The following is an 18,623-nucleotide window of genomic DNA, read 5'->3' as shown; positions in this document are numbered from 1 at the left end:
CTCTTCATATTAAAAAGGGAATGGATTTTGGTAAAAATGCACTTCTACCAAATCTCTTCTTGGGTATTTGTCAGCAAGTGTTCTTGGGTGGCCATTTACAGCCATCACATGCTAAAACTAAAATGAATAATGAAACCCAGCTCCCTCAAAGAAGGTAAGATTTAATAATGTATCTGGAAAAAGGACGGATAATAGAGCATATGAAGTACATGAAACTCAGTAGAAAAGCAGATTTGCATGGTTCTTTTTATTCAAACATTTTGAGGTCTCATTTTTTATGTACATACACAGTTATATATATATATAATACTTGCCACCTTTGGCAGCTGTTTAATGCCAGGACTCCACAGACAGGGTAAACAGGTACTTTTCATAATGAAATCTTTTTTAGTCTGATGAGGGGCATGATATACCCAAACAGATGCTTAGCTCACTAAAACTGTTTCTGGTCTTTAGTGCTGGGTTTTCTTTCATGTTTTACTACTTTTAGTACTTCGTGACTGATTTGCTACAACTGACAACACAAACTTTATCAAAAGTTTTTGCGGTTTTTTAATTACTTTTAAAATTATTCCCTTACTTTTCTTCTATTGTGCTCCATCTTGTCACCTCAATCCTCAAAAGCAGTTTGAAACATCTCTGAATAGATCTCATTCAGAGACATGATGTGTTTCACAACATGTGCATCTTTTTTCAAAAAATGAAGCAAAGCAGGGTCACCCCCTTTGCCAATTTCCAGGCATCAGGAGTCATCATCAAGCATTTCTATGGAAAACATGCCATAATGAGTTAATAACAAATCAGCTAAAGAAATAAATGGCAACTTTCTTGTTAAATAAATCACAAATGAACTAGAAAAAAGCAACAAAAAACCCCTTCCTCACATATGACACACTTATGCAGAAGATTTATTCCTGAGCAGGTTGGCAAGTATTCATTGGTGATCAAGTGGCAGAGAGGCAGGAGGAAAGAATTTTAAGCTGAAAACTTTACTGAAAAAGGCTCAAAAGACAAAAATATTGAGGCCTTTAGGAAAAAAAAAAAAAAAAAAAAAGAGAAAAGGATTATGAGAACTATTTTCAAACTGATCAAAATGAGTATTTGGTGACGATGACAAAATTGAGTATTAAAGAACTGACACAAGGTATTCAGGACAAATTTCTCTTCAACTAAGAAAAAGACTGAAGGCTTTAAATGGAAAAAACTGTTTGAAAAGACATTATTCTCTTTAGAACATTATCTTTCCATGCCTTCACATATACAGTATATAAATCTTGGTGTGGAATCAACAGAAATTCAACCTAGAAAACAGTTCCTTTATTTTTAGTAGTACCCTTTATATTTCAATCTAATACTTAATAATGGCAAAATTATTTGTGACAAGTATTTAATGTTGAGATTATGGAGTATGTTTCTTTTACTGGATTTGTAAAATACATTCGCATCTGTTTGAATGCAGATACATCATCACAGAGAAGACAGTGCATATAATTCACAGGAGATTTGTAGCAAAATTTAGAGATACGCAACAAGAAAGGTCTCAATATAATACTAAGGTGGAACCCAGGTGCAAGTTTTTCAAACTGTACATGTATTTTTAAAAAGATACAGCCTTTTAAAATGTTTATATATTGAAGCATTAAGATCCAACACTTATTAAAAACAGTAAAATTATAGCAGCAATAGGGGAGAATATCTAAGCCACATAAACATCAATAATTAAAACCAAATATGAAATATTACATTACTCAGATGTTTGTGTTAAATAACAAGGATAGGTAGCATACCAATTCCTTATGCCAAACCATCAAAGAATCTAGATTTGTTCATTGTATGAACAATACTGTTCTATAGTTCAATCAAAGTTACTGTTTTAAAAGAAGTGTTGAATGCTGACTTCCACCAACACTGTTCTGGAGTGTTTCTTGGAGAACTCACTGGAATCTTTTAGTCCAAGCCTGACTATGATCCTTTTTGAATCTTTGCTAGAGGAACTAAGGATGCTTTTAAATATGGATTCCTTATGACTAGGCTTATTTTATTTACACTATTCAAAGTTTACTTTTCCTTCCAACAACAAAATGTGCAGGAGGATTTACTACATGCTATACAATGTAAAAATAGACTTTAAAAAGCCAGAACAATGTGAGTAAAACTGTACAGTGTTTGTTCTCTGTTCCAGTTCATTGCACTATTAAGTTAAAATGGATGAGTTCTCATGCCCAGAAGACTTACTGTAGGATCAGAAAATCCACATACACACAAAGGAGGTAAATGCATACTGGTTTAGGTTTAGTGCCAAATGAAAAAAATACTATGAGTAGTATCCACGGAAAGCTTCTCATGACAGGAAGTAGCATGGCTAATTCTGAAAGGCAGCCCTCTTCATGTAGGACACAGAACTGCAAAAGAACAACAAATACATCCTGATAAACATCACTGAAGTCAAGTCTGTATAATGTACTGTATATACTAAAAATACTTAAATGTTGAATTCTATTAGTAACATGGTAGAATCTAGAAATCAATTGAAACTGGCAATTAAGGTATCATCCTCGGCTCAAAAGATAATTAAGTGACACAACCCACTATCTTTAACTAGTATTACCATCCAGAAATGAGTTAACTAAAGGTCATGTCTTAAACAGTGCTTTTTGAGTTGCTCTATTAGAAAATAGAACATTAAATAAAAGGTGACGCATGCAGTTATATTTTAAAAATATGCACTGACAATTTTGAGAATCCAACTCTACTTTCTAATTCTGGTGCATGTACTTGAATCATACAGTGGGAAGATAAGACATGTCCTTCATGTGTTTCTCATTCCTGTTTCACATATAAGACACAAACCTCAGAGCAATCCAGCTTTCAAACCAATGCTAGCACAACAAAAGCAAATAAAGAAGTCAGGTGTAACAATTAAACAAAAACTTCAAAAGCAAGAAAATAAATGTTCTTGTTATCTGAAATACTTGCATAATTTAAAAATAGAACAAGGCATAAATTCTTGCTTTATTAGAACAAAAACCTGTTTTTTAAGCCTTTACTAGAAGCTTGAATAATCAGATATGAAATAGCAAAGCAAGATGAATGACAGAAAATTATTGTTTTCATGACATCTACATTCAGAAAAAAGCCTAGAAGAAAATAAAACTAGACATATTTCACACATTTTACTTGGTAGTAATATATAGCATATTTCTAGCACTGTATTTTTATGTCACAATTACTGTTTAAGGACAGTTGGAAAAGAACACAAACCTTAGTAAATACATCTTCAAATGGTTTACTGTAAGGAGACATCTGATTTCAAAGGTATTTATTTCAGCTATAAATATGTACTTATATATAGTTATATATAATAGTTATGTATTAATAATGTCACAATTATTTACACTTACATGTGTTCTCGAATTTAGGAAAAAAATTAACCTTGAGGCATACTCATACTGGTACTGTGTTATATTCAAAAATTATTCCTGTATATGAAGTTAAATCTTCAAATATTGTAAAACATTGGAAGTAAAAACTAATTATCTTGAAATAATACATCTAGATGTGATACCAGACAACCAATCCCTAATATCTTGATTATGTGTATATCTACAGGCTAAATTTCATATATATCATTGATTTGTTCCATAAGTGACTAAATTAAGGAACCTTTGCTTCCAGCAGATTTCCTCAGATATTTCTCCTTACTCTTGAAAGAAACTAGGTAATTCCCCTTCCCACAATGCCTTTCTCACCTTCTAATTTAAATTTGCTATGAACTCCATCCCAGAAGGCCCTGCCCATATTGTTGCTCTGTCCTCATGCCCTCAGACTGACAGGAGCTATTGTAAGTGCATTCACCTGCATGTGAATCCCTAAAAACTATTTGGTTAGCTGGATGCTGGCTTTTCAAAGTCAATAGCCTTTAACTCAAAAGCAAACAGTGGTTTCAGTCCTTCTTCTCCCTAGATGTACTTCCCTACGGTATTTGTGAAATGCAGTTATTCCCACCGCTTTTTCTTCTCTCTTGTGGGGTTGAAATTGGCAATTCTTATTTGTAAGGCTGAAGAGACAGACAACATGACCGCACAGAGGCATTTCCTTCAGAAAGCAACCTAAACTTGCATACTTCAAGGATTACAGATGCTACTACTTGTTGTATTATTGTACTTGGTAAATAAATCATAATGCAGAAAGTCATTACATTATACATGCAAGAAGAAAGACTGAAAGGTTCTGTAAAAAAAAATAAATTCAATGGGTATAGTCAATACAAACATGCTTTCATTTAAAGATATAGTACCTATTCCTGTTGTGACACCTAAAAACAATGCAACTACAAGATATGACAAGAAAATCTCCATCTGCGCTCCTTGCTGTACAACTTAACTTCGGCACAAGAAACTTTGCTGCTTACTTGCTTGTGTAGGTCTTTCAATGGAAACACAGTGTTTTCAAAGCACATTACGTTTGTTCAACCATCAAAAAAGATCAATATAAAGGTGAGCACAAACAGCATTTATACACAGTGAGCATACTAAGCTACCAGCTTCAGTCTAAAAGTATGCTTTTTAATATCAAGAATTTCAGTGTTGGCTTGATATTTCTTTCCCTGTCAGCAAATGCATTCTCCCCGCCCTCTTCCAAATTTCAACTTCTGTTTCATGACCCCTAGTGATAAAATAATGTATTAAAAACATATTCAAAACAATTTAAGCACAACTGCAAATGTTTGGGTTTTGGTGTTTTGTTTGGTTTTTTTTTTTTTTTTCATTCTTCAATGCTTTAATTTTATGTTACCATCTATTTTCATTCTAAATCTATAAAATATAATACGAATCATACACTGGTGGAAGAACTACAATGTACTTGCAAAACAAATCACTAAATCCCTTTCACTATTACTAAGTTCAGGATGGAAATGTTCACTGAAAAGCAAAAAGAAACAAAACCCCACAAAAGGACACCCCACCTTACCCCCACCCCCCCCTAAAAATTAAGGTTGCATCAAGAGTAACATGAACAAGAGAAGGTAAGTTACTACATTGTACAAGACTGCATAGAATATATACGTAGTCTGTCTTTGGGATACTTACCTCTGAGAAGGTACTCCCTATGGAATACCCTATGGAATTCCATATGGAATCAGGAGAGCTAACTGATCACTAGAAAGAGGGACGTAAGCATGAGGACAAAATTATGCTATTTTTAACATTCTGGGGAACACAGGGGGATGGCAGAAACTGGGAAAAGAGGATGCTTTAAAAAAAGCAAACATCAAAACTAATTTCAAAACCATCAATCTTATTCAGAAATGTATGTGGAATTTTTCTTTTTCCTAACATGAAAGGCACTGAGTTGCATTGGCCTTTTTCACTTCTTTATTACACTGGATTTGCACATCCTGTGTTCTAAAGATTTCTCCTTCCAGCATTTCAGAAGAATTAGCTGGTTATGAAAAAAGGTGCAAGAATGATCCATGGTAATACAGAAGGTCAATAGCAGATTTGGATCAGAACTCTCCTTCAAGTTCTAGATCCATGCTCCAGCTCTTGCCCAAACTGATTTGCCAAAACAAATTTACTCAATCATTATTAAATGAAGATATCAAGTATTAGACAACACATATGGAGGAGGTCTGTGTGTGTCTTCCCACGATTCAAATTTAGTCTTTTGCAAATTTTAGAATTATTCAGGCATTTAGTTCAAAATATTCAAGATGGTGACACTTCTACAAAACACTATGAAATTCAGAAAAAATATAAACTTATTTCACTGTCTTCCTGTTTTTATGAGAACACTAGTGAATTTGGCAAGATTTCTAATTAAACCAACACTTACTGCTCAATCTTATGGTTCCATTAACCTTTCCATGCTCACAGTGTTCTTTTATTGGTCCCAAAACATTATGCCAACAAGACTATGGCAATCATCTCTTCTGATATTTTTTTTTTCAGCCCTTGCTTCTAAACAATCTAAGTAACTTTTCAACAGTAATTACCAGTATCTGGGCAAGTTTATTACTAACTCCATGGACAGTCATAACAGCCATATAAGACTGCATGTTCTAATTTTTTAAATACCATTATAGAATAAAAAGACAGTGCTGCTTTAAAAAAATCATTGAGGACTTGTGTGGGCGTTTTTTTTGTGTGTGTTTTTTTGTCTGTTTGTTTGTTTTGTGTTTTTTTTTTTTTTTTTCTTTGCTCTGCAAACTGGAATATAGATCTAGAAAGAAGGTTTTACCTGTGCTGACAAATGCCACACTAACTGGATTTTCCCTAAATCTACACATATCCTATTGTCACATATAATTTACTGCCTGTTTTTTTGTTCTAAGATTGGAATAAATGATCCTCAAAGGAACTCAAAGAAATTAACAAATTTTTAACAGAACAAAGTATCTTTGGTGATATGATTCACACATTCCAAAATTTCATTTCTTGATTAAAGTTTAATAAAAAGAAATGGAACCCATTCAGTGTAAGACAATATCTAGATCATAGAGTAAACAAATGTAAAATGAATACAATTATCACTATAGCATATGGATGATTATTACTGGATTCAAAACTTGTTATCCTCCCGCTTCTTTTGAAAAAAAATTTCAAACCCCTAAATCCTCATAATCATTTTCATCATGTCAAGACATTTTTAATCTTTCCAGTGAAGAGAGCTGACTCTTCAGCAAGTAGGTCACTCCTTTCATTTTGAAATTCAAGGAGTAAGTTGGAATTTCAGGTACAAAAGCTGAGCTGAAAGTTGCTTTATGTGACTGTGTACAGAATCATCTAATCTCCCTTTAACAAGGCTTAAAAATAATTTCCAGACAACAGACAGGTGGCTGGGAGTATTTTGTGCCATGTATGAAGCCTCACTGAGGCTTCAGGCCAGAAGTTTTAGTGACAGAAAGATAAATAGTTTACAACCTCAGAAACAACTGAAAGACTGTCCCCCTTCCACAGGATAAATCTACATTACAATGTAACACTGTCAGCCTCTACAAGTATTTAACATAATCTAAACACAGGGAGCTGCAGTTTAGTTATAGGCTACATTGAAAGGAAGAGTAAAATTCAGTGCTCACTAGCTTGTACAACTGCATGCCATTGTGCAAACAGACCCACAGAAGATCAAGAAGGGCTTAATTTTGTCCAGTAATGAAATGGTAGATGAATGGAAATCACCTTTTCCTTTCAGTATGAGTGATGTGGTTACTCTTCATACTCCCATCATTTGTGTTTTACAATTTAAAGACAACTGTGCTTGTACATAATGACCTGTTTCATCCAACACATTTGAGTATAATGTTTTTGTAATTGTCGCATCTAGCTAGTAGAATAACTCTGCGATATTAAGTCACGAGTATGCAGAGGCAGAGGTAGGAGGGAACCTCAGTATCAAGCTTCCCAGATCATCCTGTCATATGTTCAGCTAATACACTTTTATAAGCCTTCTCTGCAGAAGATTTCTCCATTTCCCTAGGCAGCCCGTTTCTTCTCAGTATCCTCATAATCTGAAAGCTTTTGTGGATAGCTATGTCTAAAAATAACAGCAGACTGTAAAGAGCAATAGTCATTCCAATCCATTTCTACCAGATATATTACGATGAAGGACAAACAACTTTAGTTATTGACAACAGTTCATCCTCTTGGGTCAAAGATTATGCCTCACAAAACTAAAGTTTAGTGCCAGAACCACTAAAAAAACCTTGATCTTGAGCCTAAATGGCATTCAGCTCATAAGAAAATACATCTGTCTAATTTAAGAAGGATTTTCAGAAAGGGTAAGTAAACAATGGAGAAATCAAAGGAATCAATTCTGCGTTCTTACAGTTCTGCAACCCTACACAAAACTTAGAAATTAGCCTCTTCTAACAGGAAGTCTGTCAGAGCTTCCAGGATACTGCATGGCTCTCTTCAGATTTTCTGAAGCAACAGCACACCAAATTTAATCCACAGCCTTAATCTGAAACTACTTTCAAATCTCTGGGAGATGAGGGTGATTAGAAGTCTGTGTAAGAAATACAAAACCCTTTAAAAATCATATGGAGGGAGTTAAGTCAAATGATTGTATCTGAAAGAAAGAGTGAGACTTGGAAAGCATGATACCAAAAGAGAAAAACTTTGCAGCATATGAACATGAAGCAGAACATAATATACATTTGGATAGCAGATAAAAAGGTATCCATCATCCTTTTGTACATCTGTTTATTCAGATCATGATAGTTTGATGCATATGCTAAATTTAAACACTAAAGAAGATGGTACTATTTATATGCCAAGAATTAAGAACATAAGCATTAGTAAGATCTAGGCAAGAATGAAGTCGGAAGAAAAACATTTCAGTTATTTAGCAACCTGTAAACTACCTGGAACAGCTCTTTGAAAGCTAAAGCATGCAGTGATTTTTAATGTCTGACATTCTATTAATATAATCAATGTATAAGACTTGAAAATGACTCATACACAAAACTTTTAAATTCAAATGTGAAGAAGGTATAACAAGTAAATGTAAAATAATTTTTATTATTGATCAGAACATAACACTTAAAATGAAGCTACAAGCATTTAATCTAGCAAATTCATTATTACCACAGGCAGTTTGAATTCTGATTCTGAAAAACCTACACAACACAAGTTTTTAACTATACCCATTTAACTTTGTAAGCTAGACTGCTCTGCTCCTGCTGATGTCCTCCAGCTATTTGAATATACACCACATACTTTGCTATATTATACTATCACAAACAAAATAAACACAGTTTATTTATGAACTATATGCTCAGAAACCATGACAAAATAGAATATAAATGAGAGCTGTGTTTGATAGAAGGACAACATAATTCATGAATCCTGTAGGACTATTCTTTTCAAATACACCTTGTACATTAAGTTAATTCAAAATAAAAGAAATCCCTCCTAAGAAACATACTCACCCTTTAAAATATAGTCTGTTAACAAGCTTGGCACTTTCTCGCTATCCTCTTTCATGGCATGCAGGACTAAAGTATAAAAAAAAATAAAATTGAGATCTTTAGTCATAAAGTGAAGCCAATACCCTCAAAAGAAATTCCACGGAGCTGTTTCAACTACTCATAGGGATATTACTACCAGATTAGTAAGAAAACTCTTAACTGGAATATGAGAAGAAAAAATGAGACACAACATACCTCCACCTTTCACTTGTGTAATTCTCATTGAACTCCACAGTAGATAGATGCAAGAGACATATTTTACGTTGTTCATTACTATAGTAAATGGCATCAGTCATAACAAAAGCAGCACCTCTTTTCTATAGAAAAAAAATCTCTCCAAAAGACAATCACCACATCCAAAACTAAAATATCTTTGAAATCTCAGGGAAAAAAGTATGCTCCATTAATTAATTTATTTCCTTGATCTTCATCATGAATCATGGAATAATGACACTTTTCTGAAGAAACACTGCTGCGAATGATCTGATGAAAATGTTTTTTTTCCCCTAAAATGGTGAACATGGTTAGCAGCTGTAGCTTAGAAAAATCTTAAATACATGATTGAATTTGGCATTAACTTTGAATAATGCCAAAATGTCATTTTTGTGACTTATATCAAGTCAAAATTGTCTTAAGAAGGAAAAACATTTGGACTAGCTCAGCTTGACATATACAAGCTTGTCTGTTACTCCATAAACAAAACCAATGACAAGCCTTTATGAAGTGCTCTGGTCATGACTGAAAGAATCAGAAGTACATAATTATACTGAATAGCAGTATTAAAAAACCTCCAAATTCCTCATATGAGACTCAACTCATTTATTTCAACTTTTATGCTGAAGATATTAGTGTTCATAACTACAGAATAATATGCAGCTCTGAAAGAAAAACCAAATAACCCCAAACACCTGCTTTACTGTCTGCACGGAGAGTGAGTCAGAAATCTGCAACTGAGTTGCAGGATCAAGTTCCAACCAGCCCACAGAAGGCAATACTTTTTATACCCTTTACAGTGCATTTGTACAAGACATGTTGTTAATAAACTGTGAAATTACGCAAAATGTTTTCAGGAGGCTTTAACCTCTCTCTGCTTAAGACTGATTTTTTGAGAATATTTTAAAGCGTAATTTAAATACAGCAAGAGGATAAAATTTCTCTTGCAGGAGTAAATATGAAATGAAAAATCCATTTGTGACAGGATAAGTATGAATTACCAGATAAGGGTGCCTACTGCAGAAAAATAAAGTTAATTTAATTCCTGCTTAAACATTTCATTTACTCTGTTTATTTTCCCTTTCCAGAATACACCCAGTGAGCCTTTTACCATCATCCCTCAGGCACCTGTGGAATCACAGACCTGTGCTGCTGGAAAGCACCTTAAGATGTAGTTAGATCCAAAGCCCTGCACTGAGATCTGATCAAATACACTGACGTACTCTACCATCTATTTTTAAACTGTTCCTATAAGCTGCAAATGAAGGAGGTGCCATTGACTCTCAGAGACGCTCTGCTGTATTTAACCACCTTAATATATATTTTTTTTTAAAAGATATCCTTAATTTTTAATGCAAATTAGAATAAAAAGCCACCCAAAACCAGAAGACAGAACTTATCATTTTGAATATCTGGCCTAACAAGATGTGAAGAAAGGTGAATCCAAAGCACAGTCAAAACTGTTTGGTTTATATTTCCTAATAATTAAAATTTATTAACAAAAAGACCCACAGAGAGGAGCAGGCTATTTTAAAGGCAGTTAAGCGCAATCATTAGATAACTACTCATAAGTGTCCCAACATACATTCCAATTTTTGAAAGGCATTATAATAATCTCAATAAAGCATAGCAACTTTAAACAAACAGGGGCATATCAGGTACTACACTGTACTGCCAAATTCCACAGCATGCAGTATTTTCCGTATGGCCCACGGTTGAAATAAGGTGAGAACATGCAAGTTTCTAGCCTTCAGGGTTTCAGAGAACAGCTAGAAAACAAACTATGAAGAGTCAGAAAACCAGTAAAAATTGGCCAAAATGCATGGTTAGAAGTCATACAACTTTACATACATGCCATATAGTAAGGGGGAAAACATAACTGTATGGACTAATTCATTTTAAGTAACCACCGTTGGAAATAGAAAGAGGAAGGAACTTTGTATGCTCACTTTTGGTTAATGTTTGAAGATCTTCAACAGAGGGGGGTCCATTTTTCTTTTCGTAAGGAATGACCGTTGTTAAGTACTGTCAAATGAAAAACAGAGTTACTTGACAGTCCTTTAATGCAGTTTATGTTTCTGGCATTTTATTTTGCAAAAATTGTAGCAATTGAAATTACTAGCCACAAATAAAAGCTTTTCAAAAGATATTTCACAAGAGATTAAGATTCTACCTTTCCTATCCCAAAGCTTTTATCACAGAAGCCAACTTCTAATTGTTTTTTCAAATTATGCGACCACTTTAGAAGTCATGCAGCTAACCGCTAAAAAAGAAGTATTAAAAAAAATGGGATCCGTTTACAGTAAAAAGTTTCTCTCTCAGGTTTCTTTGTCAGAGCCCATGCATACCAATACTAAAATCTTTCCTCTTCTCCCTCCAGAAGTTAACCAGAAGTCCTTCAGGTATTTAAAGAACTTCTTACAATCAAACAAAAGCTGGAAGAACAACCTTCCCAACACCTCCCCACAAACAACACTGTAAATGCAAATGAACAATTTTCAAACTCACTCTTAAAAAAAAAAAAGTAAGTATAAATATCATGAGTGTCATCAGTTTTATCCAAAATCAGAAAGTAATTCTTTCTTTCCAGGAAGTACATTAAATAAAAAATAAAAATCTTTCCAGGTAAATATTGAGGTTGCCTTCAAATAACCTGGGAAACTGATAACAGTCAGCTTTTTAAAGGATTCAAGAGCACAAATGATAAAGGCTGTGGGGGTGCCTTAAGTAAGGTGTTAAGTTCATAAAAGTGTGATAACAAGTATTTGAAAAGAAAAAAAAAAAAAGGAAAGATAAATCTTCAAATTTGACATATGCTGTGACTGAACAACCTCAAAAAAGCCATGGGATTTTCTCAGTGACTGGTTAACTCTTACTAAGAATGTGAAACATTCCAATGATTTTGAGAGATGAAAGAACATTATCCAGTCCAATACTAAAGGTGATCTATAGTCCATTGTGCAAAGAAAATTAGGCTGCTCCACAGTCAGGTGAAAAGGAAAACAGATGTTGCCTTCTGACTTCCAACCAAAAGGAACAAAGCAAGCCTAATTAAATATAAGACCCCACCATTTGGATTTTGATTTAATTTCTGTTTTAATAGTTGAGTGTGCTAACATTATTTCAGACAAACTCCATTTTTGTTCTATTTACTCTTTACTGATATCTTTCTTTCTTGTCAGATTTAAAAAAAAAAAAAAAAAAAAAGAAGAATCAATGCAAAGAAGCTCAAAAATTTTCTTAAATCTTTCAGGATTTTCATATCTGCAGTGCAACCAAGATTTATTTTCAAATTCTTGAAGCTACCCTATTGGTCTTTTATTAAATGTATTTGGACAACATCTTACTATGCAGCCCATATGAATGCAAATTCTTCTTAAAGAAGTCAGCAAAGTACTGAAATTGCTGGAATTTTCCCTAACAAAAAAGCTTCCTGAAATCTTCCACAATTCAATTTTTACGAATTCAACAGGAACTTTACTGTGGGTTAACAGCTACAAGGCAGTAGGCAAAACAACCCTCTGTCCCGCATTCAACTTGAGAGATATGTGGTTCTCCATGTAACAATCAGAAAACACATTATATACAAGGTCTCCTCTCCTAGTAGCAGCATTTCAGCAAGAGTCAAGTGTAACTCAGACTCTGGTGAAGAGGTTCCTTTTGCAGAAGGTGATTTGGTGTTCACAAACACAGCTATAACCATTTAATGTTTAGAGAGGGATCACACACCTCATGCTCAACCATACCCTCTGCCCAAAAGCCAAACAGACTCAGTTCTGTGTCACTTAAGGGAACTTACTGTACACAATGTAGTGACACCTCACCAAGACATTATGCAAACACAGGGCACTTTTCTACCTTCCTTTTCCTTTTGCATTTTCTCACATCCACTTAACACAGCAGAGGAAAGTATAGAATACTGCCCAGGAAACAGTCAATTCTCAGTTTCTTTTCCAGCAGATGTAAACAACACGTATCACTGGAGAACTGAACTCTTACTGAAATGACCTGAATCAATAGCTAGATGTAAGGTTGTTAAATCTGCAAACGTCAGAGATAAAAGTAGATCTACTAACTCAGAAATCAGATCTTAGGCTGCCATTTCCAGCCTTCAGAACTAAGTGGCATTCCACATTTTACCTAGACAACAAAATTACCAAGACGTGTTTCACTGGACCGAATACCAATATTCCCCGTTTTCCTTCTCCCATAAACTTCACCTTCCAATCTTCCTCTCTAATAGTTCAATTAAAATTAAAAATGAATTAAAATAGTTAAATTAAAAAAAAATAGAATTTCTTTCTTAGTTTCCAGAAATCATCTTGGGTTTCTCATCAATATTTACAGCTGTAACAATAAGTCTCTGTAACAGCACTACAAAAACTCATTCCCTGAATTGCTTTGTGAAGGATAACATGTGATGAAAATAAAGAATGACTAACGTGTAGCTAACTGACATGACCAAGTGTTAAGTCTATTGTGACCACTAAATTTTTGAAGCAGATTTGACAAGACAATAAGCATTCCACTGCAATTTGTAATTACCCCATAGAAAGTGTTCGATATGCCTAAAAAATGAAATGAAGATCACTATCTTGAATTTTCTTCTGGAAATGTGATCATATAAAGAGCTATCATCATTTCAATGGCTTTTATGCAGTTGGTGTTGTTTTTTTCCAACTGCATTATCAGACAGGAACAGTGAGTTCCCACTGAAGTTTCCATCTGAACATTGAAAAATTGCAAATTGTTTTCACTTATGTCTCAAACACACACACAGATAGAAGGACTAAAATTTTTAAAAGTACCCACTATTAGAGTAATACTACCCAAACAATAGTAAAGGTGGTAAATGCCATTAAAATTAAAGACTGAAGAGAGTTCTGAAATAACTGTACAAAGTTGTCATAAACTTCATGTTGTCACTTTATGTGTATGAACAAAATAAAAATGCCATAGAAAAATGGATTTACAGGACTAAATCAGAAAAGAATGGGTACAGTTCCTACACCTCTCACCTAAGTTTTAATTTTTTCCCATTATTTCCATAATTGGCTTTAGGAAGGGGAAAAAAAAAAAACCATAACCCAGCTAACGAGGATGTAGTATAAGATAAATCATGGAAATAGTAAGATCAACTTTAGGAAACTAACTCAAAAAACGACTGGAGGAGTTATCCAGTGTTATTGTTAATATGATTATGCTACTTAGGTCTTGGAAGTTAGGAGGCAGTCAAAGAAGAAAAGGTGCATTTGAATAAACATGCATATAAAGCCTTTTAACCAAAAGTAAGAGGGCTGGCATAGCCATATGTTCACTTTATGAAAATACATGATATTTAAAATAGCTAAAAGACACAGGTAAACAGCTGCCAGTTATTATTAAATGGTAAAGACAGCAAAGAAAAAAAAACAACTCAGCACACCTATTACTTTACCAATTTTGAGATAATGGAGAGTTATAGGAACTCCGTTAGGTAAGCTCTAGGCATGTGTTCAAGATCCTCAAAATGGGAAACAAATAGTTAGACCTATGTATTCAGGAACACTCATACATATACCTTGCTTGAGAAAGAGGGTAAATCCATGATTTCTAACCTCACGATTCAGGAATGACTTGAGAGGAGTTTTACCTCCTGAACTATGCAAGATACTCCAATCATCTTTGAGACAAAAGACTATCAGCCATGAATTCTAAACTACCAGGCAGTTTATTGCCTCAATGGACTTCTCACCAGGGGAAAAAACCCAAAACAAAAAATCTAATGCACTTTTCTGACACAACTGCACAAACTAGACACAAACTATACGTAATGTGGGCCAAAAGCCAAAATGATAGCATAAGCATTAACACATTACCAAAATACAAAACTCATTTAAAATAAAATACATACTACAATTCTGAAACAATTAAGTATTACTTTGAACTAAAGCACAAGAACCTTGATACTTAAGTATATGTAACATCTACAGTGATAGTCACTGAAGCTGGGTCCCTGTGCCGTATATTTCAACATTTAAATTGTCAGTGAAAAGACACAGACTTGCCTATGGTTTATGTATTTTATATCAGTAATCCGCACTGCACACATATGGCTGCTTTTAACATCATGCAGTTTTCAAAAGCAAAAAGATATACAAAACCATGCATTTTCCAGATGCTACCCTGTTTTTAGATATATCAGTTCTGAACATTTTAAGAAAAAACCCCACCTTTTTTCAGCTGGAGGTATTGCCCAAGTCCTTAATGCTGAGGGCTGAAATGTTATGTCTAACCTAATACATATTCTTTGATTGGATATTTGAATTTTACAGACATGCCATGTATTTGAAGCATGCATTATACCAAAACAGACTTTTAGTCTGGGATAGGAAATAAAGATTATTACTTCCTTGCAGCAGGATATCAAGTCCTGACTGTCTCGAGCTGCTGAGGAAAGAAAGAGACTACAGGCTGATCAGAGTCCTGAGGCAGGGAAAGAGTACCATTTCCATATTTTTGTTCTATTTTTTTCCGGCCTTAGCATTTATCTTCAACTACTGTCAACTTTCAAGAGCTCAGCTCCTACCAAAAGTGCAGGCAAAGAATGAGGAAAAGATAGAAGATAGCCCAGCACCTGTTTCTCTCCACCCGAGTTTCCAAACGTGTGGCGGAAGCCATTCTGTATGACATTTGAGATCCCTTCCATGCTGAAGCGCTAATAGTGAAAACATAGCGGAAAGAAAAAAGGGACAGAGAAAAGTTCAGAAGACTATTAATCAGAATTTACCAAGACTGTAAAAGACAAATGACAAAGACGAGCTCTAAGACGCATTTCAGCACATTTCTAGTTTTCCATTCACCTACTTAATTTTCACGATTAAAAAGCAAACTTTATAATGACAGTTAAGCAATGTGTCTACAGCAAAATTTAATCAAACAAAATCTTCACACCGCAGACCCAATAATTGAGACTTGCCTTTTAAGGCTGTTTCATTTTGAAATGTGAAAAAATAGCGGTTTTGAAAGTGTAGTTCATAGTACAATCTCCTTTAAAATTTGTGTTTCCCAATATACTTTTAGAGACACCACTGATAACCAATTTTTCAGATTTTGTGCACCTAGAAACACTGTTCAGAGGTAGTAATTGTCAGTTCTACTTCTTTAAAATACTTTATGCTTTCATGCTTCCTTTTCTACAACCAAAGTAACAAATAGTATTCCCCATTTTTTTGTAATATGATAAAATATACACACTTAGTTAATAATGCAACCATATTAATTTCAAGGTCCATTATAAGGAACCATAGAATCCAAGTAAAGTAAAATTTATAAACCAACCACAGGTTTTTTTTTTTTTTTCCTGAACTTTGTAATCCTTTTTCCTTCCTGAAGGAAACAAGTGAAAAAAAAAAATAAAAAATTTGATATTTAGCATGAGATATAAAAATCAGAAACTGACAAGAACAAAAAAAGAACAAACTGTCAAGCTGTTGGCACAGAACAGTACGATGTGCACACCTCAGCACCCTTATCTGAATCTATTTATTTATGGGATGAGGGATAAAATGTGCTGGAATACAGGATTCACTTGCCTTCTAAAGCACAATGAGGTCAGTAAATAAGATATAGATGTTGCCAAAGCCATCTTAACTCTTTTAACATATCCTACTTAAACTGTTATCTTCAAGCCCTGACTATTTTCAATTACTCCCCAGTTTGCCCTTGAGAGAGAGGTAAAAGTTTTAGAAGTTTAATAAAGTAATTTACCCAAAGTCTGCATCAAGGACAAAGAATTAAAGCCTCTATTCATTAAAATTCAATTATAGTATCTACAGGAGAATTAATTTTCTTACAGTATAAAAATCTTAGCCTTACTTCCAAACTTTGTATTTAAATGAGAAGTCATTATAGTTTTAGTTAATGAAATTAGTAATTTATACATTATTTATGAAAAGAAACTCACTCTTCACAAAATTACTTGAACATACTATCTGTATGCACAGTCTCAGCACTTCCTTAAAGAAAAAAAAAAAAGAAAAAAGAAAAAGGAGTGTTGAAGAAAAGAAGTTTATACCTCTTTCTGGGAGAAGGATCTCAAATCTGAGCTTGGTGATAGTGAAAGCTATTTTCAAAGGAACCACACATACACAGTCTTACTTAGGAGCTAGTTTGTTCAGTCCCTCTCAGAAGGCAATCTGACACTTTTATATCTTGAAGCAACCAAATATGAAAATGTCTTATGTTGGGACATAAGTCTTATGTACAGCTATACTTGAATGCATCATTCAAGTCTCTAAACTTCAGTCAAGTGATTCATAAGCTATTCTGGTTAGTTTCAAGTTTCAAAACCAAGTAACTACTTTTCTTTCTAGTTAGAATACCACTTTTTGTTTTTCCATGACTGAGAATCAAAAAGGAGTATATCTGAACTTTTCACTGTGCTCCTACAAAGGGATGACAATTTTGTATTGCTTTCCAGACACATACTTTCTTAAGAGGTCCATTAAAACTTAGCTATGTACACAAAGATTTTTCACTAGATGGACAAGATTAGAACTCCATTGGGGTTATATCATAGGTATCTTATTCTTCTAAGTTTAGAAACATATTCGAAGAATTAATGTTTCATTACAAATGTTTACACTTTATGTTTGAAAAACAAACCCCAAAACCTTCTGATGTCAAACTGAATCATTCTCTCTGTGACTTAGCCAAGATATACATTAACCACTTTTTTCTGCATCGTATAAGAGACATTTAAGAAATTCTAACATTAATATCCCACCTAAGTAATTTTAAATTATAGACAGATAAGAAAGAAAAAATTGCATTGACAAGATAATAACCTAATTTCTTTCATTCTCTGCCTCCTATTATTCAAACTCTGTCTGAAAGACATTTTCCCTTTTGTTGCTATGTTCTGGAAAGAACAAACTGGATTATCTCCTCCCTGTACAGCTGCACTATGCTTTGGCCTCACCCCTTTCTCTCACTGGGCAGAGTAACTCTGCCACAGGTTTCAAGAGATTCACGGTAAGACTTCTTTTTTGCTACCTAAACCCCAACATGATAAGTATCTGTACAACTACACCAACAGTAATAGTGAATTTCCTGCAAGACTAACAGTGCTACACACATAAAATTCACGCAGTGAAATCAAACAGATGAGTTTGCTTGACAACAGAACACCCAGCAGTACATCCAAAGACAGCATTTTTTGCAAGAATTGCAGATTTGCTGATTCCAGGCTAATCTGCAAACAATTAAAAAAAAAACACCTCTGTTTTGAGTATGAGAAAGCCATGTTATATGACCTTATGAAAAGAATAATCTCAATAGGAAGTGCCTAAACCTTGTCTGTGAATGAAGGCATGGAAGCAAGTGTACCTTATCTTGATATAATCTAGGACTACTACTACCCGTAGGGAAAAAACAAAAAAGATTTTGAATGTATAAA

The 18,623-nt window shown here is 34.0% G+C and overlaps 1 protein-coding gene across 3 annotated transcripts in view; it reads right to left on the bottom strand.

Moving 5' to 3' along the window:
• Positions 1-212: 212 nt before the first annotated feature.
• FEZ2 (fasciculation and elongation protein zeta 2) overlaps positions 213-18,623 on the bottom strand; it is a 28,923-nt gene continuing 10,512 nt past the window's right edge. Inside the window, exons 6-10 of one of the 3 annotated variants that reach the window (XM_074896912.1) lie at positions 15,801-15,881; positions 11,134-11,209; positions 8,933-8,998; positions 2,851-2,879; positions 213-2,402 (exon numbers count right to left, since the gene is read on the bottom strand). In XM_074896912.1, coding sequence (XP_074753013.1) covers positions 2,869-2,879; positions 8,933-8,998; positions 11,134-11,209; positions 15,801-15,881 — 234 coding nt within the window. In that variant the 3' untranslated portion in view covers positions 213-2,402; positions 2,851-2,868. The remainder of the gene's footprint in view (positions 2,403-2,850; positions 2,880-8,932; positions 8,999-11,133; positions 11,210-15,800; positions 15,882-18,623) is intronic. The other 2 variants (XM_074896911.1, XM_074896913.1) reach the window with 2 other exon arrangements.

This window comes from Athene noctua, chromosome 1, assembly GCF_965140245.1.
Source record: "Athene noctua chromosome 1, bAthNoc1.hap1.1, whole genome shotgun sequence".
NCBI classification, from domain to species: domain Eukaryota; kingdom Metazoa; phylum Chordata; class Aves; order Strigiformes; family Strigidae; genus Athene; species Athene noctua.
Note: the sequence above shows the minus strand (reverse complement) of the source record. Positions and strands in the feature narration are given on the sequence as shown.